The following is a 22,974-nucleotide window of genomic DNA, read 5'->3' as shown; positions in this document are numbered from 1 at the left end:
TTACTTGTTTTATGTCAAATGCATTTTAACAACAATTGCCTTTTATTGTTTCCGATAACAGTTGGTTCGTGTGTGTTCATTCTAGCTGAAGGCTAGAGGCTAGAGGATTGAATCCAGGCCCCGGCGACGAGAGCGCTGCGACAGGATTGGACGGGGCTTGTAGAGATCATCGTTGGTGTACCGCTGCTGCTGGCAGAGCTTCTTGCTGAGTCGCCTGGCGGACAGGGCGTCTGCAGAATAAACAATCGCATTAATCACTTGCATTCGCGGAAGCCCTTCGCAATATCAACTAAAGTGTGGGCAAACAAAAGTCAGAAAATCTTGTGCTAACCGCTTACCCAGCACATTTCAAAATTTTGAAAGGCCTAGTTGGAGGCTCCATACACTGCTATATTAATTTATAAATTATGTGGATGCATGTGGAGTAGAAAGTAGAGGCGGTAGAAATAACAATGAGGATGAGCATGAGATGTATGTAAAGCGAAGGACAGATCGATATATCGTAGAAGCGGAAATACATTTGCTTTATTAAGTATTTATACAGATTTTTTTAAAAGCAAATATAGTGGATTAGTTCTATCTAAAGTTAATTTCCGCTTCCTACGATTTTTCTCAAGACAAAATCGATTCATCCTAATAAGGGTGTTGGTTAACAATAAAGCGATTTGTTTATATACACACTGAATTGTTAGACCAAATGATAGCTTGCTATGACACAGTACGCACCATGCTCCTGTTTCTCCAAAGCCTCGTTCTCCTTGGAGTTTATACTGGCGTCTGATGGCGTGGGCGATGCCTTGGGTTCGTCGCGCCTTAGCCTCTTCGCCGGACTGCCGGAGGTGCTGCTGCTGCTGCTCGGACTACAAATCCGGGGCGGTGGTGTCATCTCCCGCACCACTTGCTGCAGTTGCTGCTCCTGTAAGCTGCTCCGTCTTCGCTTGGATATGCTCCTTCGCAGAGCACGTACATCAACTATCTCATCCTTTGATCCCTCCGCGCTCAGCCTGTTGAGTAAATTGTTGCGATCCTCGATCAGTTGATTGATGAGCTGCAGGCGTGCCTTGAACTCCTCTGTGTTTTCCTCGAAGTGGGTTACAAAGTCGGCAACTAATGTATCACTTTGCTTATTCAACTTGGGTGTGGTTGGGGCAGGCATTTCGGCTTCGTTCGGTAGATTCTCCAGTGGACTGGGTTCAGGAGGATCCTCCTGTGTGCTCTCCGCAGCTTGGGGTTTCTCCATTAGTGCCAACGCAATGCCTTCATTGTTTTCCTCAACCGGGGAATAAGGTACGGACGATTCAGCTTCTTTGTCAGCAATTTGAGGTTCTGCATTTGGCTCTTCACCTTGCGAAACCGGCTCCGTTTCTAGTTTCTCTGCCTGATTCTCGACTTTTCTCCCGTCCATATCGTTGGACACAGGCCTACTGCTCTCCTCCTGCCTATGTGACTGGGAACCAGCAGTCAGCTCAATGAAACTGGTCGACGATTGCTGGAGTATGTCGCTGACAATGACAACACCGCTTGCACTGTCGCACTCACCGTTTTGGCCACCGTTGGAGTTTCCATTCGTGCTATTACCATTCTCCACTGGCGCATCCGCATCTGCTTTTTCGTGTGGCATCTGGGGCATCTTGACCGGACCACCAGAGCTGGGTGGCTTGCCCTCATCGTTGGAGTCCGAGTTCCGTCGCTGGTTAAGCTTCGACTTGCTCTCGTTGTGATCATCCTGGATCGCTTTATTCTCCGCACTGGCGGACGAGTTGGATTTATTGCGATCACGATCTCGCCCTCTAACGTGTTCTTTTCTCCTCGACGACGATGATGAACTGCTACTGCTGTGGTGGCTGCGATTTTGACTCTCTTTATCCTTATCCTTATCTTTATCTTTATCCTTGTCCCTTTCCTTATCCTTGTCTTTATCCCGATCCGATCGCGATGAAGATGAACTGGATTTGTGTTTTTTGTGGGATGAGGACTCGTGGCGAGAAGATGAAGATGAAGTGCCCGAGCGTTTGGATGAGGATGACTCGCGATTACTTCGGCTGGATGAGCTGGAGCTCTTGTCGTTCTTGGAGCTGCTACTGCTCCTATGTTTCGAGCTGGATGAGTGCGATGAGGAGTGCTTCGAGCTGGAACTCGAGGAATGTTTGCTGTGCGATTTATCCCGACTGCGGTCACGATCGCGATCACGTTCACGATCCCGATCCCGATCTCTGCTCCTGCGTCGCTGCTTATCATCTGAGTGGCTGTGATGTCGTCGCTCCTTCTCTCTGTCCTTGGACTTTGAATGGCTCTTGGATTGCGACGATACGGAAATGGGCGATGCCATGGCTTTCTTAGCGTCCTCTTTAGGTGTCTCCACATCTTCTGGCGGGGCGAGCACTGGAGGTTTATCTTCCTTGACTTCGGCTGCCGTTGTGGGCTGAGTTATCTCCGCATCCACTGCATCGAACTGTACACTTGGCTTCACAACTTCCTCCGAAAGGAATCCATTACTGGTTTCTGCCGGTTGTGGCGTTGGGGGAGGTTCAACTGCCGGAGGCGCTGGCGGTAATGGCTCAACTTTGGGAGGCGCTGGCGGAGGAGGTGGCTGCACTGGAGGTGGTGCTGGTGGTTGGGGCGCAGGAGGGGGCGGGTGCTCATCTTTCGGAGGGGCTGGCGGAGGAGGAGGTGGCGCAACTGTGGGCGGCGCCGGAGGAGGCGGTGGTATGGGTTCCGGTTCAACTATAGACTCAATGCTGGCATTGTTGGCATCGTCTATGTTGGCCTTTACCTCCGACATAATGGCATCCTCGATGGATAGAATCGGTGGGCCACCGTTCGTGTCCTTCGTCACGGAGTTATTTCGCTCAGTACCTGCTCGATAATCCAATTAGTCAATAAATTAAACACTTTTGCAGACCTGGCAAACCCACCTTCGAAAGTAATGGCATCCTGCTTAATGTCGAAGTGCAGCTGCCGACTGCCATTGTCACCTGCTCCAGCAATGGTGTCACTGGAGTTTTCGCTGAACTTTGGCATCTGGGCCTCCTCGCAAATGTTCGCCGGTTCGCCACTGTTGTGGGGTGCTTGACCCATGGGCTGCTGGGCATCGCCCACGGATTCCGTGGAGGAGGCGATGGTCAGGCGACTGTCGCTGGACACCTGCGAGAGTTGCGACGCCTGTGAGATGCCGTTAATCGAATCCGAGTTGTTCAGCGAGCCATTGTTAAGCTCCTCCTTGCTGGTGGCCACAAGTGGTTTCTCTTCGTGGACGGGCTCGTACGATGGCGATGTGTCCTCGTCGTCCACGCCGGGCGGCAGTTCCTCGTCCTTGGCCTCCGACTTGACGGTGCCCCGGTCAGAGTCCGGACTGATCTGCTCCAGATCGGTGGGCAGCAGGCCAGCGGTGGTCTCCACATTGAGCAGCCTGCTGCTGCTTGTGCTGCTGCCGCCGTTCATGTGGCCAGGGAATGGCGGCAAAGGTGGAGCGGGCAGCATAGTGGATGTGGATCTCGCTGGCGGCGGCGGCGGGGGTACGATGCCCAGGTACTTGTAGACGATGCTCTCGATCTTTGGCTCGAATATCGTGGCCACCTTGGGGTTGACCACCTGGTCCACGATTTGGTCCACCCCCTTGTCCAAAACGTCGGTGCTGGAATGGGCGGAGATGATTGATTACATTACCTAATCCCCGCCAGACTGTATTGTGTACTCACTCGAGCAGGTGCTTGCGCAGCCTCTCCCGCAGCTGCACCTTGTTGGTCTCCGGCGTCCAGTGCTGTTTGGCCAGGAAATCATTGACCGCCGCCTCCACCCGGTTGCGCACATTCTGGTACGCGGGTTTCGTGTCCACGTCCGCCAGGCAGCAGTTGAAGCGGAATTCGTCGAACACGCCCTGCGACTTGACCTCGGCAATCAGCGTCTTAATAAATTCGTCCATGGTGCGTTGCCCGTGGGATTCGTGTGCTTTTCGTTGCCGCGACACCCGTGAGTGCCGTGGAAATCCAGGATAAACCTTCCGTTTGCTTTACATGCGTTTACACATAAATGTACATATGTTTACGCTAGAGGTGGGCGTGTTGCGTGACTGAGGCCTTGGGATTGCTCGTGAGGCATCTAATCGGCAGCCCTGGTTTTATGAGACACGAAGAATGGCAGCACTGGTTGGGAAAATTGCTGCATATCTTATGGCGTCTTTTATTGCACTAGAAAATAGCTAGAAAATTACAATAAAAGGCTGGCTCAATCCAAACCTCTTTTTCCAAAATAGTTGGCCGGAGTTAAGAATATTATAAATTTTTGAAGTTATGAAAAAAAAAGCTATTTGCAGAGTCAAAAGCCGCCTCTCCCAGTTTTCGGTAAACTAGCAATCAAGCATGTTTAATTAAATTTATATTTGAAATATACCAATAAAATATATATATATAAATATATTTGCGCCGAGCAAGATGATAAATATTTCTCTGAAAATAATATTACAAATTTAAAAGTTTCTGGAGTGCGAAATATATGACCAATAATTCAACTTTCCAGCTATACAAAAAAGAAAGTGCCAGAAAAATGATTGTTTTCCGACTGTGCATTGCACAGAAACATATGCGATAGTTATAGCTAAATGTGAACCCAAAGCAGAATATATCGATACATCGACACTGTCATCGATAACTCCCGCTATGCCCATGGTTGCAAGCGAATTTTTGGCGCACGCGAAGCGCTGAGTTCTTGGAAATTTGTTGCTAGTTGTGTTTGGTTAATAATAGCGCAATTGAGCTGGACCGCAGAATGAAACTGAGCACGGGTTCGCACTCCGAGATTGAGGGCGAGGGTGCCCAGAGCAATGTGTGCGATTCGGCGTCCAAACACCCTGCAACCGTGGAAGTGGAGTCGGCGGCCACAGATGGCTTCGATGGCGAAGCTCCAAAGGACGCCGAGACTAGGACTCCAGTGCATCGACTGGTGAAAGCAAATCCTGGCCAGAAGGTCGAGGGAACGCCGGCGGGGGAGGAGTCCGAAGCAGATGCGGAGAACCAACGACAGACGCCAACCCAGAAGCAGCGTTTGCCCGTGGTGAACAGTAGTGAGTATAACAATGGCGCAATCTACCCCACCCATTGCCGGCCATATGCTAATTTATTTGCCTTTTGTGTGTGTTTGTTTGTGCCTGTTATGCGCTGCCGCAGGGAAACGCGATCTAATCAATCTACAGTCGACCCTGAGCCCCAAATACATTGGCTATGCCAACGCCAACTCGCCCACGCCACTTTCCGATTCCGATGATACGATACGCACCACAAGGCGACGCGTTAACCAAGCGGTGGCCCTGAATAGCAGCAGCAACAGTACCTGTGAGACCCTGTCCCGTGACAATGCATCACCGAAGACCACCGGGGGAGGAGGAGGAGGCGGAGGTGGCGCCCAGCTGCACAACAGCAGCAACAGCAAGACCTACATGAGCCCCATTGAGAAGCTGCTGATCAAGAACGGTGCTAGTTCGCCCAACAGCACGGGCTTCGAGGCGGATGCTGAGGACCTGGTCATCCGACCAGCGGTTCGCAAGCAGCTGAAGCGCAAAATGAAGCGCACGTTCAAGTCAAAGGTGTCCGTAGCCCCAGAGGCAGAGCCTGTGCAGGAGGAGAGGATCATAAAAGTGGAGCCAAGTGACGAGAAAGCTCCCCCGGCAGAAGAATCCTCAAAACCCGACACTGAAACTTCTACGATCTCCATTAAATCCGAGACTGAGGCTGAACATGAAGAGGCCATTGAGGTTGCTATAAAGCAGGAGGAGGACACAGAAGTGAAGCCAGCAAAAGGCAGTCCCCGAGATCACAGTGAAGAACCCAAAGACTTGGACAAAAGTCCTGAGCAACTGACATTCGCCCTGCCATTGTCCGCCGCCACAGAAGTAGATCTGAAATCACCGCCCGACTTAGGTTCCACTGCCCTCGGTGGCTCCGTCAAATCCCCCTCCTCCGTGAGCATTGACAGTGCCAAAGGCATGTCCATTGTCACTGATCCCGGTTGGCCAACCTACCAAGTGGGAGATCTGTTCTGGGGCAAGGTCTTCTCGTACTGCTTCTGGCCCTGCATGGTGTGTCCCGATCCGTTTGGCCAGATTGTGGGCAACATGCCGAGTCATCCGCAGCGCTCATCCCTGGACAATGCCGCAGTGCCCATCCAGGTGCATGTGCGCTTCTTTGCGGACAATGGGCGTCGCAACTGGATCAAGCCGGAGAATCTGCTCACCTTCGCCGGGCTCAAGGCCTTCGAGGAGCAGCGCGAGGAGGTGCGTATTAAGCACGGACCGAAGAGCGCCAAGCACCGTCAGATGATTCCCAAGCGGAACAAGGTCGTCATTTGGCGGCAGGCCATCGATGAGGCTCAGATTATGACCGACATTCCGTACTCCGATCGCCTCGAAAAATTCTACCAGATGTACGAGAGTGTCATGTAAGTTAATCTGCTGCACTGTTCCGCTGTTTAAATCATACGATGCTTATTTTGTCACTCCCATTTCAGCACTCTTAATAAACAGAAGCGCAAACGAACCAAATCTATGATGCAGGATACTTCAGATGTGGGCAGCAGCCTGTACGACTCCACGGACAATCTGCACAACAAGGATAAAGTCACCCAATTGGTGGCCGTGAAGCGGGAGCGTTCGGAGTCGCCATTCAGTCCGGCCTTCTCGCCCGTGAAGAGCAAAAACGAGAAGCGGGCCAAGCGGCGTAAGTTGAGCGGTGGCACCGAGGCGGATACTGGCAGCACCATGATGACAGTGACACCTTCTCAGACCGAGACCAGCTTGGAGAAACACCTTTCGCCGGATGGCTCCGCCTCTCTTTACGATAATCCCGAATTCGGGCATCTGTTCGCCGCCATCAAGGACTACGTGTTGGTGGACCAGTCCGAGGAAAAGGTGGAAAAGGTTCTGCTAGCCGTGGTGAAAAATATCTGGTGCCTAAAGCTGATTCAGTTGCGCGACCTTGAACGGGATTTGGCTAACGGCGAGCCGGTGGATCAGCCGTTGGGTTCATCGGTGGTGGAGCGTGGCCGCGGTGTGGGAACCATCAAACGGCTGTCGAATCGCTTGAAAACGCTGATGATTCGCCGCAGCATGACTCCGGTTGTGGCACCAAGTCCAACGCCGGCGCCTTCGGAGCCAGAACGTCGTCTCTCCGAGGCGCCCAAGCCCAAGAAGCCCTTCAACCGGCCCATCGAAGAGGTGGTCGAGGACATCTTGCAGCTGGACAGCAAGTACCTCTTCCGCGGTCTCAGCCGCGAGCCGGTGTGCAAATACTGCTATCAGGCAGGCTCCGATCTGCAGCGCTGTTCGCGCAACTGCAGCAGCTGGCTGCATGCCGACTGCCTGGAACGCAAGGAGACGGGAGCTCCCATGCCCAAGATCGGCAGTCGAAGGGCCATTGCCATTTCGCCCACATCCAAGTCGCCGAGTCCCGATGAGGAGCATGTAACGGCTGATGCCAAGGCGATTGCCGGTGGCACTCAATTAGTGTGTCATGAGTGCAACATTGGCGAACCGGAAGGCTGTGTCATTTGCCACCAGGTTGAGTCGCCATCCAATGCTCTACCAGGCTCCCCCATTAAGGAGGAGGAGGAGAATCCATCGCACACCATAACCGAAGATAAACTCCTGACCTGCAGTCAGCCACTGTGTGGCAAGCAGTTCCACACAGGCTGTTGCAAGTACTGGCCGCAAGCGAATAGCAGCAAGAGCTCGGCCCGTTGTCCACGACACGTGTGCCACACGTGCGTCTCCGACGATCCCAGTGGCAAGTTCCAGCAGCTGGGCAGCTCCAAGCTGGCCAAGTGCGTCCGCTGTCCGGCTACCTATCACCAGGACTCCCATTGCATTCCAGCCGGCACCCAGATGCTGAACGCCACGCACATCATTTGCCCGCGCCACAACATTGCCAAGGCGGATGCGCACGTGAATGTGCTGTGGTGCTACATTTGTGTGAAGGGCGGCGAACTGGTCTGCTGCGAAACGTGCCCCATTGCTGTGCACGCCCACTGCCGGAAGATACCGATCAAGACGAACGAGAGCTACATCTGCGAGGAATGCGAGAGCGGACGATTGCCGCTCTACGGTGAGATCGTGTGGGCCAAGTTCAACAACTTCCGGTGGTGGCCGGCCATCATACTGCCGCCCACCGAGATACCCAGCAATATACTGAAGAAAGCCCACGGCGAGAACGACTTTGTGGTGCGATTCTTTGGCACCCACGATCATGGCTGGATTTCGAGGCGCCGCGTTTACCTCTACATCGAGGGCGACACTAGCGATGGCCACAAAACCAAGTCGCAGCTGTTTAGGAACTACACCACCGGCGTGGAGGAGGCGACGCGCTTCCTGAAGATCATAATGGCAAGGCGTCAGGAGCAGGCCATCCGACGCCAAACCGGCGCCAAGCTTCATCCGCCGCCATATGTCAGAATCAAGGCCAACAAGGCGGTGCCGCCCGTACGCTTCACCCAGAATCCGGAGGATGTGAGCACCTGTGACTGCCAGCCCACGAATGAGCACCCGTGCGGTCCAGATTCGGGCTGCCTCAATCGCATTCTCTTCAACGAGTGCCATCCCGAGTATTGTCGTGCCGGCGATCGTTGCGAGAATCAGATGTTTGAGCTGCGCAAATCGCCACGTCTGGAGGTGGTTTACATGAACGAGCGGGGATTTGGCCTCGTCAACCGTGAGCCCATTGCCGAGGGTGATTTTGTCATCGAGTATGTGGGCGAGGTGATCAACCATGCCGAGTTCCAGCAGCGCATGGCGCAGAAGCAGCGGGACAGGGACGAGAACTACTACTTCTTGGGCGTGGAGAAGGACTTTATCATCGATGCGGGACCGAAGGGTAACCTGGCCCGGTTTATGAACCATTCGTGTGAGCCGAACTGCGCCACCCAGAAGTGGACTGTCAACTGCATCCATCGAGTGGGTCTATTTGCCATCAAGGACATTCCAGTGGTAGGTTGAAAAGCGGCTATTGAGGCTTAGTGATTAATTGTAAAACAGAATATTCAATCACATTTCTGGCTTTTCAGAACACTGAGCTTACTTTCAACTATTTGTGGGATGATCTAATGAACGACAGCAAGAAGGTTTGCTTCTGCGGAGCAACTCGGTGTTCCGGCCAGATTGGCGGCAAGCTCAAGGATGGCACAGTTAAGGTGAGCTAGTCAACAAATATTGTATTATTAGTTGGCTTTTAACATATCATATTCAATCCCATTTTTAGGAGACAAACGCACAGACAAGCAAGGGAAAGAGCAGTGCCAAACTGAAGCAAATGCGTCGTGTAAAGAGTTCCGCCGTTCGCATCCACGTTGCGGCTGGCAAGAAAGTTAAAAAGGCTACCAAGGTTAAGCACATTAGTGCCGACGATGAGCCAATAGAATAGTCTGCTTAAAAAAAAGAGCGATATTGGCTCAATCAATCTATTTTTTTAAACATTACATTGTTGTATTATGTAGAATTATTTTTAGCTTGCACATGTATTTATTTATGAAAAGCACCACTATTATGTTTAGTAGACAATTGGTCCACCGTATGCTGCCCCAGATCGATGTTATGAAAATAAAGTGAAAAGAGTAATTTGTAAGCTGTTCTATTTGCCTAATTTATAAAATTATAAACTTTAATCAATCAGTTCAGTATAGTTGATTTGTATTGTATTGTGTTTTTCGTTGCCGCTCTCTGGTAGCACATAGAAAATGTTGTTTAAATTATACATTAGAAATTTGTTCATATTTCACTGTTTGTCGCTCAGTTACAGTAAAGCTAGCACTTTGGCATATATAAACTCGTATGACTATAAAACTAGACATATCTAAGTCTAAGATCTAGGAGTATGCACTTTAAACTTAAGTGGATATGCACTATACAAGGATAAAAAAAGAGTGAGTGCCAAAAAATAAAGCAAGCCCCATGTGGGTTAAGGCGTTACATTAAAGTAGCCAGAATTGAATTTTGGCACTATGGCGTCAATCTTCTTGACGATCGTGTTGAGGGACTCCCGAGACATCTCGTAGAGCGTGTTGAGTGAGATCAGGCGCATGCCCTGCTGGTTGCACACCTCGATCACAGACCATTTCTCCAACAGTTTCAGGCAGTTGCGCACGGAGTCCGTTGATATGCTTTCAGCTAAAAGTGAAGCAAAGGGATAAAAAAACACGGAAATCCAGGAATCCACGTTCATATTTTACCATAGATGCAGCTGCCGCGCTTGACCTTGCTGCTCAAATCGTTGATCACAAAGCTTATAAATGCCGACTCCAGCATGGAGTTTCGGTGGAGTATCTGCAGGGATTGCGCCACCGTCACATACGTCCAGGCGAAGGGCGCCAGCACCTCGCAGATGTAGCGCTGCTGCTGCAGGGTTTCGCTGGCGAACAGCAACTGGGGCTCATCAGCTTCGCCGTTGCGCACATGGAGGTAGTCGTCGTTCACGTCGTCGTCGTCCAGACAGTCAGCGGCCAGGCTTTGAGCCAAGCGCCTGCTTTCCGCTGCATTTGGCAAATCATCGGGCACCTATAGTGGATCAAAATCAATGTATAATGCATTCAAAAAACAAATACAAAACACAATTCACATACCGTCTCTGAGCGAATGCAACCACTTATCAAGAGGTCGTCCAACTGTTTGTGCAGCAAACTCTCCAGCACCTGAGTCGGTTTGTTCAGTATGAACTCGTAGCGATAGATCTGGCAGTTCTCCAGGGCGGTGTCCATCAGCTTTTTGCGCGACACTCTAGCCTCTTTCTTGTTCTCCGCCTCCGGGAGCAGCGAGTGGAAGGTGGCCATCAGTATCGAACTGAGGGCAAAGTGCGGAGTCAGCATGTTGGAGTAGTAGGCCAGCTCAATAAAACTTTCCACGGAATTCACAGCCCTAATCACCAAACGCCCATTCTCATCCCGAGTGCGAGTCACAAGACCTAGACAATTTAAATCAAATTAGGCAAACTCGTAAAAGAAGCAGACAGTTGTTTTTACCTGAACCAAGCAGGTCACAGGCATATGCCAAGATCTGTGACGATTCCCCGGAAAAGCCAATGTCCTTGCAGCCGTACAATGAGTTTCGCAAGTCATCCAGGGACTCGGCCAGAATCTGCTCCTCGGCGCCATTTCGGAATCGGGTGAGTAGCAAAAAGGCCAGCGCATTGGTGGACATCACAGAGGTGGCGGAGGCACAGTCAAAGACCACCTGGCGCGAGATGCTTTCGATGAGATTGCGGTGTTCTTCGCACACAACATCGGTGCCGTAAAGCGAGGACGTGGACTGATTGTGCTGCAGGGTTCTAAGATAAAAAATGCGATTAGTAAAGGATACAATTATGTGGCAAACCCCAAAACATAATCCGAAAATGAATGTTATGAAACCCAATTAAAGGATTATGTGCATAGATTTAAGTATGGTTTGTTCCCGAATTCTTAAGCCAATTGTATATGAAGTATTAATTTACCATTTGAAAAACCATATTATAAAACCCAATTTAAGGATTATGTTTAGTTTGTAAATTTTACTATAGATTCGAGTAAGGCTTGTTGCTATTATCTTAAACTTTTTATAAGGAGTATTGATAAAATAATCACAATTTTAAAGACATTTCAGCGACAGATGTGATATACTTAGATAGGGTGATATTTTTGAGTAAACAATCAGAACAATCAGAATTTAGCATTACATAGGACAAAGGACCTTTGCCTACCGACCCTCAGTAAATCATTTCGAACAGCCTACCTGGCAGCTGGCTTGTAGACCTTGGCCATATTGCCATCCTCGCGGGCTATCTTGTTGTACGAGTTGACCAGCTCCCGTATCGAGTACGGTTCGTTGAAGTCGATGCGCATGAGGCCGTAGTTCGATTTCAGCGCCTTCCAAATGCCCGAAATGGCCTTGCTGAAGGACTCGGGTATCTTCTTCTCACCCTTCTGCTCGCGCACGAAGTTGCCGTCGACGAGCCGCTCGTAGTTCACGGACACGGGCACCAGCAGGGCATCCGGAATGCTGCCGTCCATGAAGGCGTTCACAATCACGGAGAGAATACCGCCCTTGGGCATGCACGGCTTTCCGGTGCGCGTACGTCCGCCCTCGATAAAGAACTCCACATTGTGGCCCTGCTTCAGGGCATGGGTTAGATATAGGTGTAGGGCAGCCCTGTACAGCACATCCTTCTTGCCCTCCACTGGATCGATCTTGCGCTTGATAAAGAACGCTCCCAGACCACGAAGAAGTCCTCCGAAAACGGGTATTTGTAGATTATTACCGGCGGCCACCAGCGGACTGCGTATGTCATTGTTGGTGAGTATCCAGGTGACCATGATGTAGTCCAAGTGGCTGCGATGCAGCGGCACAAAGATCAACGGGGTGCCGGGCGATCGCTCCGTGGCGGTTTTGAGCATCTCGATCTGCTTGGTGTTGGTCACGACGCCGGAGAGGAAGCACGGGAGCAGCTTGTACAGGATCCAGGAGGTGAAGGCCAGCAGGCCGTTGTTCAGGGTGGAGCCCATGTCCTTCAGAATGCTGATGGCGCGCTGCTCCTGCTTTCGCAATATGGCCTGGTAGGAAATGCCCACCTTCTCGTCCTCCTCCGTCTGACCCTCCTGATCCCCGCTAGCGCTGCGCGTGAGCAGTCGATGGCCATTTTTGGCATACCGCTGCTCCCTGAGCGACAGCTCGGCGGCCTGTTTAATGGCATGCTTCAGCACAACATCGTTGTGCACGATCTCAGTGACCTGTGGCGGATGCGGATCAAGGTTAGTCCGGGTCATAATGTTAAACTATAAGGTCACCCACCTGTCGGTACTCGAACTTCTCGCTGCGCATCACCTGGGCAACATATGGAAAGAGCACGCCCCAGTCGAGGAGCTTTTTGAAGGGCTTCTGGCCCGACTGCGGGGTCAGCTCCAACATGTTCTGCGTCCCGATGCCATGTGCCACGGAATTCTGCGTCTTGGGCTCCTGCAAAGAAACGATCAGAAAGATGTTGGGATTATGATGCAACTGGCGTACATATAGACGATATGTGGCGGAATCGAATAATACCTCGAACCAGCCGCGAGCATGAAACTCCTCCAGCGTCATTATAACTTTGAGATTCCACTATTCTACTTAATTTTAACTAATGTAAGTTCAGAATTTCCGCATTTCTTACATGCGCCCGGCTTTTTTCGCAGGAAACCGACGGCCGATAGGTCCTGATAGCTTTCAGGACTGTTATCGATTGGCAGGACGAGGTGGCAACACCGCCCAAATTCAAAATTAAGTTGGGCCACTTTGCTTTCAAATTTTTCGAATTTAGAAAAAAATTTTAGGTTTTGGTTAGTTGTAAAAAGAGATACAAAACAATACATATAAAAATACGTAACTCGTAAATTGGTGCTAGTTACACTACCAGTTTTTATATTGTTAATATTTTGTAATAAATAATGTAAGCCATTCTTAGAGTTCTGTAAAATTTTAAAAGTGATTTATTTTAAAAGCTTTTATCTTTGTATTATAAAAAAAAAACAAATTATATACTAGCGATAAAATTCTTAGAAGTTTTTTGGTTCAGAACAAATAACATTTAACAAAAGATTGAGAGCTTTAAGATATACGTTAACCACTTTAGGGACTTTGACTGAATTGCTATCGCAGATTCATAATTCATTGAGTGGAAAAATTTGCTTATCTGCGAAACTAGTCACTCCCTGTAATTGCGTCACAGCGTGTACTATATTGGCTATGGGGTTAATGTGAACGGAGGCGATGGGTTGCTGATAGGCCGGGAAACTTACATTGGATGATCGCAGAGTGACTAGGAGATCGCTGCGAATGTTGTTGATCTTGCTAAGGTAGCTTGTCCGGTAGCTCAGATTCAGGTTGGGAAACAGGCCAGCGATGATAACGGGGGCTCTGCAATCGGAATCAAATCGGGAAGGCGTTACAATCAATCAGTATCAATATAATGCAATACAACCGCCGTGGGTGGTGTTCAAATCAGGAGCACGCAATTTAAAATACAACACCTCTTCAATAAATATTCGGCCACTTAAGCGGTCTACAGTCCAACTTCGCCAGAGTTCAATAGCCCACAGCGCATTAATCGGCGTATATATTTTTATATGGAAAACGGTGTACGTTTTAAAGTAGTGCCTGCTACTGATAAGTGTTTAGTTGCTCATAAAATATTGTACAGAATTGAACTTTGAGCGCGCTTTGTATGGCGAAAACATCATCATCGCTTGAAAATCAGCTGACATGTTCAGAGGCTAAAGCGATTGACTTTTCCCAAACAATAATTAAAAAAACATAAACAAGGTTTTTTTTCCATATTTTTTCTTAATTTGTAACAATGTTTTGTTAATTTCAACTGTTGTAATATGTAATGATATTTACAGAGCCTCTTTAAGATTGAATATATTTTAAAACGAACATTACAATTTCTGATTTCTTAATTTTAATTCTTGGTATAACTTGCATACCTTAACAACCACAATTTTTCTATATTTATCTGCTTAACTGTTTTTAAACCATTATTACAATCAGCGCTCGTTGCGTTTTTGCATCGAAAGCACGTTTGCCTTCTATACATTTTTTTATTTGCCAAAATGTTTTCATTACACTGAATAATTTTGTCACGACACCTTTTTTTTATTGGATTTCATTAAAATTCTTCAAATTTGTATGCTAGGAATAAAAATTAAATCATTTGATAAACTTAACTATTTTTTTCAGTACACGGACCCAACATTTATAGTATACTGAACAATTACTTATGTGAACTTATGCAGTATTGCACTTGTTATGTATGATGTTTTTTTGTATTGTCGACAGTTACGAGTGTTCACAGTAGTAAAATTTTGCCACTTTGGTGGCACAGTTGCCAGACCCTTAGCCGTTAGAGTGGCCAGATCGTTGAGGATAAAATCCGTTAGTTTTGTCAAGACGCTTAAAACAGCAGGCTAATCAAACTTTAAATTTACTGTTAAATTGCTTAATTATGTTTCGAATTCATTGCAACAAGTGCTTTTGTCGCCGCAATACACTTCCGACGTTGGTCTTTCACATGTCTCGATGCCAGCACGTAATATGCGACACCTGTTTGAACCAATCCTCGGAAGAAAAGAAGTGTCCAATTTGCAAGGTGGATCTTAATACCGTTCCGATCAACCGGCAATTGCCCCGTGGCGTGGCCAACTACTTCGAGGATCCACTTCGATTCCAGGTGCTCTACCGCAAGATCAGCAAGTTTCATGTCGACCAGCGGGCATCGGACAACCTGGGGTTCTACCGCCAGATGCAGGAGCACGAGAAGAACAAACTCCGGCTGGAGGGCTTCTGCAAGATGGAGGCACAGATCAACCAGCAGATCCAACTGGAGAAGAAACGGATCGCCGATCTGCGTGCTTACATCTCGTTCCACGAGGAAGCGGCTCAGAAAAGGCGCCGGAGCAGCATGGATGATATGCATCATGCCAAGGAACTCCACCGGCGTCGTGGTCTACGTCCTCGAACACCCTCCATTAGCACGACGGACAACACCCAGTCGGATGAGGCCATAGAGACCTTTTTCCTGGACTCGGACACAGATTGCCCGGCGTTGGGCCAAACCCGTGATTCGCGCAAGAGAAGATTCGACGGGAATATAAACGAGTTCAATATCTAATCAGTTAATATCCTCACCGAAATTACAGAAATTTTAATTTTAATTAAGTTATGGATAATCTTGAACTTTAACCAAACAAGGAAAACAAAGAAAGGTTGTAGCAGAACAACACAGTAGAAACTTTCGACCCTAATCAAATATTTCAGAAAGCGAAGCATAATTTCACATATATTTTCCTAAAGCCACCAATATTTTCAAGCTCTCTAAGTTTATGCTAAGGATCAACAATATTATTATATTAATTGTTTAGTCAATACAAATATAAACCATATGTACACTAATCTTAGAGTGGACTCAACAATCATCTCGAGCTGTGGAAAATTTCGCGGTATTAGGCACTTGAAAATATTTCAATCTTGTGAGATTGAACGTATTATTTAGAGGTCTAGGCCATATATGTATTTTATGAGCGACCGATACGAGATGACAACCAGGCATTCTTTGTAGCCCCAAGTTGGTCGAAATCCAGCGAGATTACGAAAATAGCCAGTGTGAAATCTTAATCAGATAATTAGGTGCAAGTTTAACAATGGCAATCGTTCCGATAATTGTTGCCAAGAATAAAATGGGTGGGTGATGGTGCCATTAGTTGTTATCTCTGGGACTGCACCATCAGAAATTGCGCCTTGCAAAGGGAGCTTTTGATGGGTGGGTGGGTAAAGGGGTGCTTCGGGGGGCGGGAGTGCGGGAGAAAGTATTCCTGCTGAGTAAACAAAAACACTATTGACGTCACTCAACCAGAACCGATCAACGCTGACCGATGGCCCCAAGGCAGCCTCCCAGTGTAAATTAACACGTGGATGATAAGCGGAAATCTACCAATTTAAATTCCACAAAGGTCCAAGTGCATAAGTCGACAAAGGGCTATTGTGAGTCATGGCCAATGAAGCAACCACCTGTGCGATCAACAACAAAACAAAACATAACTACAGTCGGACTTCGCTTAATCGAACAACTACTTGTAGATTAACATTTGAGAAATACATGTACATACGGTTAATAAAAATTAACTTTAGTGTTTAAGATTATTTTCTTACAAAATGATAGATGAATAAAAAATCTATGTCTTGCTCTCTAATTGAACTGCTACATATTTTGAAATTAAATTAAATTAATTAAGTTTATAAATTGTTTAGAAATCAGTAAACAAAAAATAAATCTTCCAAATAACCTTTGATATTTTCTTAATTTGTATTTATTAAGTGATTGTAAAACTCAAAAAACTCATATCAGTTCTTTTTTTAAAACATTATTTTATCGACGTTATAATCAAGATCATAAAGAATGGAAGCAAAATAGCAGGAGGTAGCAAATAGGTCTTAGTCATAAAATCTTGATTTTTTGTGATATTCAAGACTACCAATTTAATGCTGAAATATAATGGAATCAATCCGAAAACTAAAACTTGAACTTGAATTCACACAATGAAAAATCAATTATACATATGTATATGGCTTGCAAGATTGTTCAATCCTTTTTTATACCAGTAAAGTAATCTTGATCATAAAAGAACAAACAAGATAAGAAATTATTCCAAACTGATGACCTATTTTGGGAGTACCTACATATTATATTCCCGTTCAGAAAGTGCGACTTGATGGACTTTCATTTAGCTTGCATTGGATTTGATATGATTTACCCAATTGATCTTTCCCTTTTTTATACTAGTAAAATTATGTTAATAATTAAAAATTAAAGAAAAACAAAATAAGATATAATGTGAGAACTTTGTAGTTACGGACTTTCGACTTAGCTAGGTATCACTGTCGCTCATTTAGCATGCATTGGATAACTTGCGAGTGCGCTTCTAAAAATAACGGCTCTTCTTCCGCGCCAGCGTTACTTGAACTTGGAGGTTGGGGGAGGTGTTATACTACTGCTATACTATACTATACATGATATGCCACACACTCGGTTTATGGGTGCCCGCAAGGCGAGATTTATTTGGCTTCCATCTCCGCCCATGCCAATGCCCATGTCCATGCCCATTCGTACTCACCTCGTCTTGGCGAATATGTAGTAGACAATAAGGGCAACTGATGCAATCTCGATGCCGCCGAGCAATGAGATCTCGGCGACGCGCTGGGCAAAGTTCAGGACGGTCGTCAACATGGCTTGTCGATTATGTTGTGTGTGACTTGGTCTGGATCTGAATCGGTAGTGGGTGATGATGCTCCGGCATCAGCCGGCGGGCAAGTGATCGGAAGTAATCGCTATGTATGTATGTGTATTGTTTTCAGTCGACCCTGATGATTAAACGCGGCGAACAGAGAACAGCGCGACCCTTTTAGCGGCAGCGACTAGTACAAAGTGCTAGTGCAAAACCGAAGGCAGAAAAAGAAATATGAAAAATGGAGACGACGCTCCAGAATTCCCTCTCTTTTTCGGATGCTGATAGCCGATGCTCTTGCTCTCTCTCCTCTCGCCTCTCTTTCGCTCCGACCGATCGGTGGTGGCTATATATTATTGCGTTCTACTCAATATAACCAGACATCGGTGGCGACCCGCACATAGAAAATATCGTATGATCCGAGTTTTGAGATTTGCGCGCAGATAGCATCTACACTTTTTTTTTTCGCCAAATTCGGTACTTGGTTCGAAAACCGGTTTGTAGCAAGTACTTTCGCAAAATTACATCAGTTAATTGAATCAAAAAATATATATCCTTTATTCTTTAGCGCGCTGTGCCTTTGTTTTTCAATTGCAATTCTTTCTTTTTTATGCGGGATGCGATGCGGTTTATTCGCGATTCGTAGAACCTCGCGAGTCGAGCGTTCACAGTGGAATAACAGCCATGGCGACGCTCCACGTTTAATTAAATGCCAATTAACGTGTGACAATAAGTGTATTATGTATGTATAAACGGCGAACGTGAACGTGTACGAAGACGAAATGATCGGCAGCCAGCACGAAGATAACGAAAGCTACAGCCACCACACATCTACATCTGCTGTTATCAGCGGGAGCACGTCGAGTGATAGTGGATCGTCCAAAAAGAGAGCCATAACATTCGAAATGTGCCTAGGACTAAGAGTTTAATATGAGCATTACTGTCGCGCACTCTATATATGTATTATGAATAAAATTCATACAACGTTTGTGGTTTATTATTATATATAAAAGTGTGTGTCAGCTCTACTCGGGGGAAAGTAGAAAGAGTTTACTTCTTGGCCGCTGGCTTCTTGGTGGCGACCTTCTTCTTGCGGGCAGCCAAAAGCTTGGCGCGGTTGGCGGCGGCCTTGGTGGCCACATTGGCGAAGTGCGACTTGGCCAGCTCCACGTTCTGCTTCTTGGCCTTGGCCAGCACCTTGGCCACGGTGCGCTTCTCGGCAGCGAGGGCGGCACGACGCTTCAGGACCTCGGCGTAGGGGTTCAGCTTGATCAGCTGGCGCACGTTGGTCAGGGGGTTGAGGCGACGGACGCTGCGGAACACGCGCTTGCGGGGATCGCGCAACACCTTGCGGATCTCCTCAGACTTGAGCAGACGCGACAGATCGGTGTTGGCCATCTTGGGCTGGGGCAGATTGTAGCCCTTCTTCAAGGTGGATGGCTTCTTCCAGGTGCCGAACAGATCGTTCAAGCGGGCAAACGCCGACTCGGTCCAGATCACGAAGCGACCGACATGACCGCCGGGGGCCAGCTTCAGCAGATTGAGCTTGTCCACGTTGATGGTCTCAATGCCGGGGATGTTGCGGAAGGCCTTGCGCAGACCCTCGTCCTTGTCGTACACCACCAAAGGACCACGGCGAGCGATGCGGCGACGGTCGCGCATGGTACCACGGCCAGCACGGAAACGTTGCGACTTGTAGACCTGTGGTTGAATGGGAAACAGGTGTAATGCATTAGTATTTGGTGAACAACTATTCTGTACATTAATGGTCATATATTGACCATATAGACCATTTTATCCAATAACAACAACTGAATCTAGCTCTTAAAAGTGAAGTTAAAGGGTCAATTAAAAGTAAAAATAAATTATAATACACTGTGATACTTTATAGGAAGTTCTCAACATTGTTTATAGAGAAACTATTTGAGGAAACTACGAAAAAAACAAATCCGATTACGCTATTTTAAAAACTTATAAACACAGTGTAAACGTCTAAAAAAAAACCAAAACTGTTGGGCATATATTTATAATCGTAGTAAAGCAACACAAGAAAATAGAAGCACTAATATACCATGTTTTTTAATAGAAAAAAATGTTGCTTTTCTGTTACCACGATGGAAACGTGGATCAGGTTTCAATCGTAACGCCTAGAAAAGCATTTTATCTAGCAGCGCAGAAATGCTTCGCAAACATCTGAAAACTACAAAGTAGCCAATTGCTTACACACTGCCAGTTTTGAATTAAACAAGTACTTGAAGTCTTATGTTGTTTTTAAAATGATACTAGGGATTAGTCTACATATTGTTACCAAATCTTTGAACTTTAAAGTTGTACTTTCCATCAGGGTTTTGAAATATCAAAAACGTGTTTACAAAAATGTATTACCTGATATTCACGCGTTTTGTTAGACATACCACGACTTTCTGCCTAACTGTGTTCAGATACTACCTAGCCAGGTATTCATAGTAACTTACCTTCTGGATGTCAGCCCAGATCTTCAGGCGACGCAGGAAGATGACGGCCTGCTTGGTCTTCTGGACCTTCTGCACCTCATCGGAGACGACCAGGGGGAACTCGGAGACGCCATCGATGACATGTCCCTTGGACTGGACCAGAGCGGGCACTCCGGAGGCGGCGATGGCCGACACCAGGGCGTAGCGGCGCTGGTTGACATTCACCTTGCGGTGCCAGCGACGGAAGGTCTTGGTGGGGGCGAACATGCGACCACCACGGCACATGTTGCCGAAGGCTCCCTGGCCGGAACGGTGGGTGCCGCCACCACGGACACGGGGAATACGGGCCACGGCGCGTCCAGTGCCCCAGGATTCGGCAGAGGTCTGGTGACCTGGTGGAATACAATTAATTCTGATTAGCCCTACTATACAAAGGGGGTTTTTGTATATATATACTCACCAGCCAGCTCGCTGACGGCATAGGCCTGTCGGTTGTTGCGGCGGAGCAGCTGGTGCACCTCGTTGACCACATCCGGACGGATGGGCGCCTTGAACACCGCCGGCAGGCAGATGTTCTTGTCCTTGACTGGCTCGTTCTTTTCCGTGTACACGGAGACCAAAGGCCTGGCGTTGCCTAAGCTCTGTAGGAAAAATACATTTCTTTTAGTTTACTTTTCACATCACAAAAAAACACAACAACCGCGTTTAGCCACCGCCACACATTCCAAACACGTGGAGGTTAGGGCGACACTTTTGCACTATTTTCCCGATGTTTCGTGTGTTAAATCCAATGTTTTGGCATGTGCAGCCGTTGCGGGTTGTTTAAGTGTCCATTTCTCACCATTTTCGTTGATTTTTAAACCCAATGAAAGGTGTTAAATATTCTGCAAACGCAGATTCCGTCCTCTTTTTATTAAGAAGAACGAAGAAAGAAGGAGAGTTGCCGGAAACGGCAGAAAAGTGCTGGGAAACACTTTCGGCGGTCCATGGTTGCATTCGTTAACAGAGGCTAGTGTCAAGTTAACAGGGAGGCTTTGACGTTAAACCACACTGGGTTTACGCTTCTGTCTTTTGTTTATTTTTCTATATATTTTATGAACTAAAACTTGTATGTTTACTTAAATGCTTAAAACAGAAAAAAGTTATATAAATTTAACAAGAGAATTTGCAAGAACTTTCTACTTGTTATAGAGGAAAGTAAACCTTTTAAAGTTTATAAACACCCATAACATATTATGTAGCTATTTCTTTTAATAACATTTTAGCTATAAACTAGCTAAGGAATAAACACTGCCGATGCTTTAGTTTAGCGAATGGCATATATTTTTGTTTACTTGTGGTAAAAATTGTATTAAACTTTAAAAATATTTATAAGTAATGGCTGGCGAGGTTATTGTGGACGCTCTGCCGTATATAGATCATGGTTATGATGATGTGGGCGTCAGGGAATCGGTAAGTTCATGGAATTAGTTTTAAGTGGTTTTATGATTAATAAAACACACTTTAATAAATATATGTAGGCCCTTGCCATGGTGGAGGAGGAATGCCGTCGGTATCGCCCCACCAAGAACTACCTGGATCACCTGCCCCTTCCCGCCACTTCGCCATTTGAGACTCCTTTGATGGTCAACGAGTTCGAGCGCATCCAGAACCGGCTGCCCATGGAGACGCTCTCAATGAAGCGCTACGAACTGCCGCCACCGCCCTCCGGAAAGCTGTCGGAGGTGTCCGCCTGGCAGGAAGCCATTGAGAACTCCATGGCCCAGCTGGAGCATCAATGGGTGCGATCCCTCAACCTGGAACTGATGCTCGACTATGGGACGGAGGCGTGGAAGTCCTACCTGGAGGTATTCACCGCCATGCAGGCGAAGGCGCAACTCCAGCTGCAGCAGCTGAAGAAGGACATCCAGGACGTCAACTGGCAGCGCAAGCAGGCGCAGACGCAGGCCGGCGAGCGATTGCGTTCGCTGGAGGCCCATTGGGTGCTTCTGGTGTCCAAGAACTACGAGATCGAGACGGAGTGCGTCGAGCTGGAGAAGCTGGTCCACGCGGCCCGCCAGAAGCTGCAGAGCGTGGCCCCGCCAGTCGCAAGTGCCAATGACACGGCTCCCACGCCGGAGCACACGAATGGATTCGACCAGGACGATCTGGTCGAGAGCAATGCCAGCAGTTCCAGCAATAGTAATAGCAATAGCAATCCAGATCAAGAGGGTGGTGCAGCTGTTGCAGAAGTCGTGAATGAGGATGAGAAAATGGAGGCCCAGGAAGAGTCCTCCAATGAGTCGACGTAAAATAAGTCTATTAACTAACTAACTAAAATAAATAAATAAGATTGAATATGGCAGAAGCAATTTTGAATTTCATTGGATCGGCTGGCTGCACCACATTTTCAGCCACATATATATATATTCTTTTATTTACTATTGTAGAATGTAGTAAACAATGAGTTAATTGCTTTATAAAAAATAGTTTTACACAATTAATGGGAAAAATATTAGAATAATAATAATAATATCTAGTCCAGCTAAATTTATATTCGTTATTTATTAATCGAGGTAAGTTAGTACCACATACATATAGTTATCATAATAGTTATTTTTGTGGGCAAATAGGAGTATTATTATTTTTTAGAATTTATTTAAAAACACGAAAGAAATATTTTAAAGCTAAATAGTGTGACCATCCTGAGATTCGACACCGAACTCTGTTATTTCTTTGCGTTCCACCACTGGTCACACCGCACCCGCACTCATAGTTACGC

The 22,974-nt window shown here is 47.2% G+C and overlaps 6 protein-coding genes across 9 annotated transcripts; 3 read left to right on the top strand and 3 right to left on the bottom strand.

Moving 5' to 3' along the window:
- Positions 1-4: 4 nt before the first annotated feature.
- Positions 5-4,051, bottom strand: LOC108148781 (serine/arginine repetitive matrix protein 2). 3 transcript variants are annotated; one of them, XM_017275993.2, is made up of 5 exons: positions 3,699-4,051; positions 2,916-3,634; positions 727-2,856; positions 339-388; positions 139-230 (listed from the first exon to the last, which is right to left on the bottom strand). In XM_017275993.2, the coding sequence occupies exons 1-4, from the start codon at positions 3,920-3,922 to the stop codon at positions 366-368; spliced, it is 3,096 nt and encodes a 1,031-aa protein (XP_017131482.1). In that variant the 5' UTR covers positions 3,923-4,051; the 3' UTR covers positions 139-230; positions 339-365. The 3 variants fall into 3 exon arrangements, with proteins under 3 accessions (XP_017131481.1, XP_017131482.1, XP_017131483.1); XM_017275994.2 differs by having other exon boundaries at positions 339-385; XM_017275992.2 differs by lacking the exon at positions 339-388 and having other exon boundaries at positions 5-230.
- Positions 4,052-4,655: 604 nt separating this feature from the next.
- Positions 4,656-9,595, top strand: LOC108148647 (probable histone-lysine N-methyltransferase Mes-4). The gene is made up of 5 exons (XM_017275772.2): positions 4,656-5,059; positions 5,163-6,429; positions 6,499-8,968; positions 9,046-9,171; positions 9,240-9,595. The coding sequence occupies exons 1-5, from the start codon at positions 4,765-4,767 to the stop codon at positions 9,399-9,401; spliced, it is 4,320 nt and encodes a 1,439-aa protein (XP_017131261.1). The 5' UTR covers positions 4,656-4,764; the 3' UTR covers positions 9,402-9,595.
- Positions 9,593-18,587, bottom strand: LOC108148649 (glycerol-3-phosphate acyltransferase 1, mitochondrial). Of its 2 annotated transcripts, XM_017275773.2 has the most exons (8): positions 17,650-18,587; positions 13,780-13,897; positions 12,797-12,961; positions 11,741-12,735; positions 10,993-11,297; positions 10,597-10,934; positions 10,207-10,531; positions 9,593-10,144 (listed from the first exon to the last, which is right to left on the bottom strand). In XM_017275773.2, exons 1-8 carry the CDS (start codon positions 17,760-17,762, stop codon positions 9,936-9,938), a joined length of 2,568 nt encoding a protein of 855 aa, XP_017131262.1. In that variant the 5' UTR covers positions 17,763-18,587; the 3' UTR covers positions 9,593-9,935. The 2 variants fall into 2 exon arrangements, with proteins under 2 accessions (XP_017131262.1, XP_017131263.1); XM_017275774.2 differs by lacking the exons at positions 13,780-13,897; positions 17,650-18,587 and adding an exon at positions 13,046-13,172.
- Positions 14,877-15,931, top strand: LOC108148651 (RING finger protein nenya). The gene has a single exon (XM_017275776.2). It carries the CDS (start codon positions 14,985-14,987, stop codon positions 15,648-15,650), a length of 666 nt encoding a protein of 221 aa, XP_017131265.1. The 5' UTR covers positions 14,877-14,984; the 3' UTR covers positions 15,651-15,931.
- A 110-nt stretch (positions 18,588-18,697) lies between the features above and the next one.
- On the bottom strand, positions 18,698-21,173 carry LOC108148650 (60S ribosomal protein L4). The gene is made up of 4 exons (XM_017275775.2): positions 21,055-21,173; positions 20,674-20,854; positions 20,235-20,605; positions 18,698-19,461 (listed from the first exon to the last, which is right to left on the bottom strand). The coding sequence occupies exons 1-4, from the start codon at positions 21,055-21,057 to the stop codon at positions 18,811-18,813; spliced, it is 1,206 nt and encodes a 401-aa protein (XP_017131264.1). The 5' UTR covers positions 21,058-21,173; the 3' UTR covers positions 18,698-18,810.
- Positions 21,174-21,487: 314 nt separating this feature from the next.
- On the top strand, positions 21,488-22,557 carry LOC108148491 (pre-mRNA-splicing factor SPF27). Its single transcript, XM_017275526.2, has 2 exons — positions 21,488-21,665; positions 21,734-22,557. Exons 1-2 carry the CDS (start codon positions 21,591-21,593, stop codon positions 22,502-22,504), a joined length of 846 nt encoding a protein of 281 aa, XP_017131015.1. The 5' UTR covers positions 21,488-21,590; the 3' UTR covers positions 22,505-22,557.
- The last annotated feature ends 417 nt before the right edge of the window (positions 22,558-22,974 follow it).

Source organism: Drosophila elegans, unplaced genomic scaffold, assembly GCF_018152505.1.
Source record: "Drosophila elegans isolate 14027-0461.03 unplaced genomic scaffold, ASM1815250v1 contig_476, whole genome shotgun sequence".
In the NCBI taxonomy this organism is placed as follows: Eukaryota; Metazoa; Arthropoda; class Insecta; order Diptera; family Drosophilidae; genus Drosophila; species Drosophila elegans.
Note: the sequence above shows the minus strand (reverse complement) of the source record. Positions and strands in the feature narration are given on the sequence as shown.

Bases quoted from the DNA above. Each gene is read 5' to 3' on its own strand.
- LOC108148491 (XM_017275526.2), top strand. From the start codon at position 21,591: ATGGCTGGCGAGGTTATTGTGGACGCTCTGCCGTATATAGATCATGGT. The intron at 21,666-21,733 runs GTAAGTTCATGG...AAATATATGTAG, and splicing joins ATGTGGGCGTCAGGGAATCG to GCCCTTGCCATGGTGGAGGA.
- LOC108148647 (XM_017275772.2), top strand. From the start codon at position 4,765: ATGAAACTGAGCACGGGTTCGCACTCCGAGATTGAGGGCGAGGGTGCC. The intron at 5,060-5,162 runs GTGAGTATAACA...GCGCTGCCGCAG, and splicing joins TTTGCCCGTGGTGAACAGTA to GGAAACGCGATCTAATCAAT. The intron at 9,172-9,239 runs GTGAGCTAGTCA...TCCCATTTTTAG, and splicing joins TCAAGGATGGCACAGTTAAG to GAGACAAACGCACAGACAAG.
- LOC108148650 (XM_017275775.2), bottom strand. The intron at 20,606-20,673 runs GTGAGTATATAT...GTATTCCACCAG, and splicing joins TGCCGTCAGCGAGCTGGCTG to GTCACCAGACCTCTGCCGAA. The intron at 19,462-20,234 runs GTAAGTTACTAT...ATTCAACCACAG, and splicing joins TCTGGGCTGACATCCAGAAG to GTCTACAAGTCGCAACGTTT.
- LOC108148649 (XM_017275773.2), bottom strand. From the start codon at position 17,762: ATGTTGACGACCGTCCTGAACTTTGCCCAGCGCGTCGCCGAGATCTCA. The intron at 10,532-10,596 runs GTATGTGAATTG...GATCCACTATAG, and splicing joins GTTGCATTCGCTCAGAGACG to GTGCCCGATGATTTGCCAAA. The intron at 10,145-10,206 runs GTAAAATATGAA...CTTCACTTTTAG, and splicing joins GCGCGGCAGCTGCATCTATG to CTGAAAGCATATCAACGGAC.
- LOC108148781 (XM_017275992.2), bottom strand. From the start codon at position 3,922: ATGGACGAATTTATTAAGACGCTGATTGCCGAGGTCAAGTCGCAGGGC. The intron at 3,635-3,698 runs GTGAGTACACAA...CGCCCATTCCAG, and splicing joins CTGCGCAAGCACCTGCTCGA to CACCGACGTTTTGGACAAGG. The intron at 231-726 runs GTGCGTACTGTG...TTTATTCTGCAG, and splicing joins TTTGGAGAAACAGGAGCATG to ACGCCCTGTCCGCCAGGCGA.
- LOC108148651 (XM_017275776.2), top strand. From the start codon at position 14,985: ATGTTTCGAATTCATTGCAACAAGTGCTTTTGTCGCCGCAATACACTT.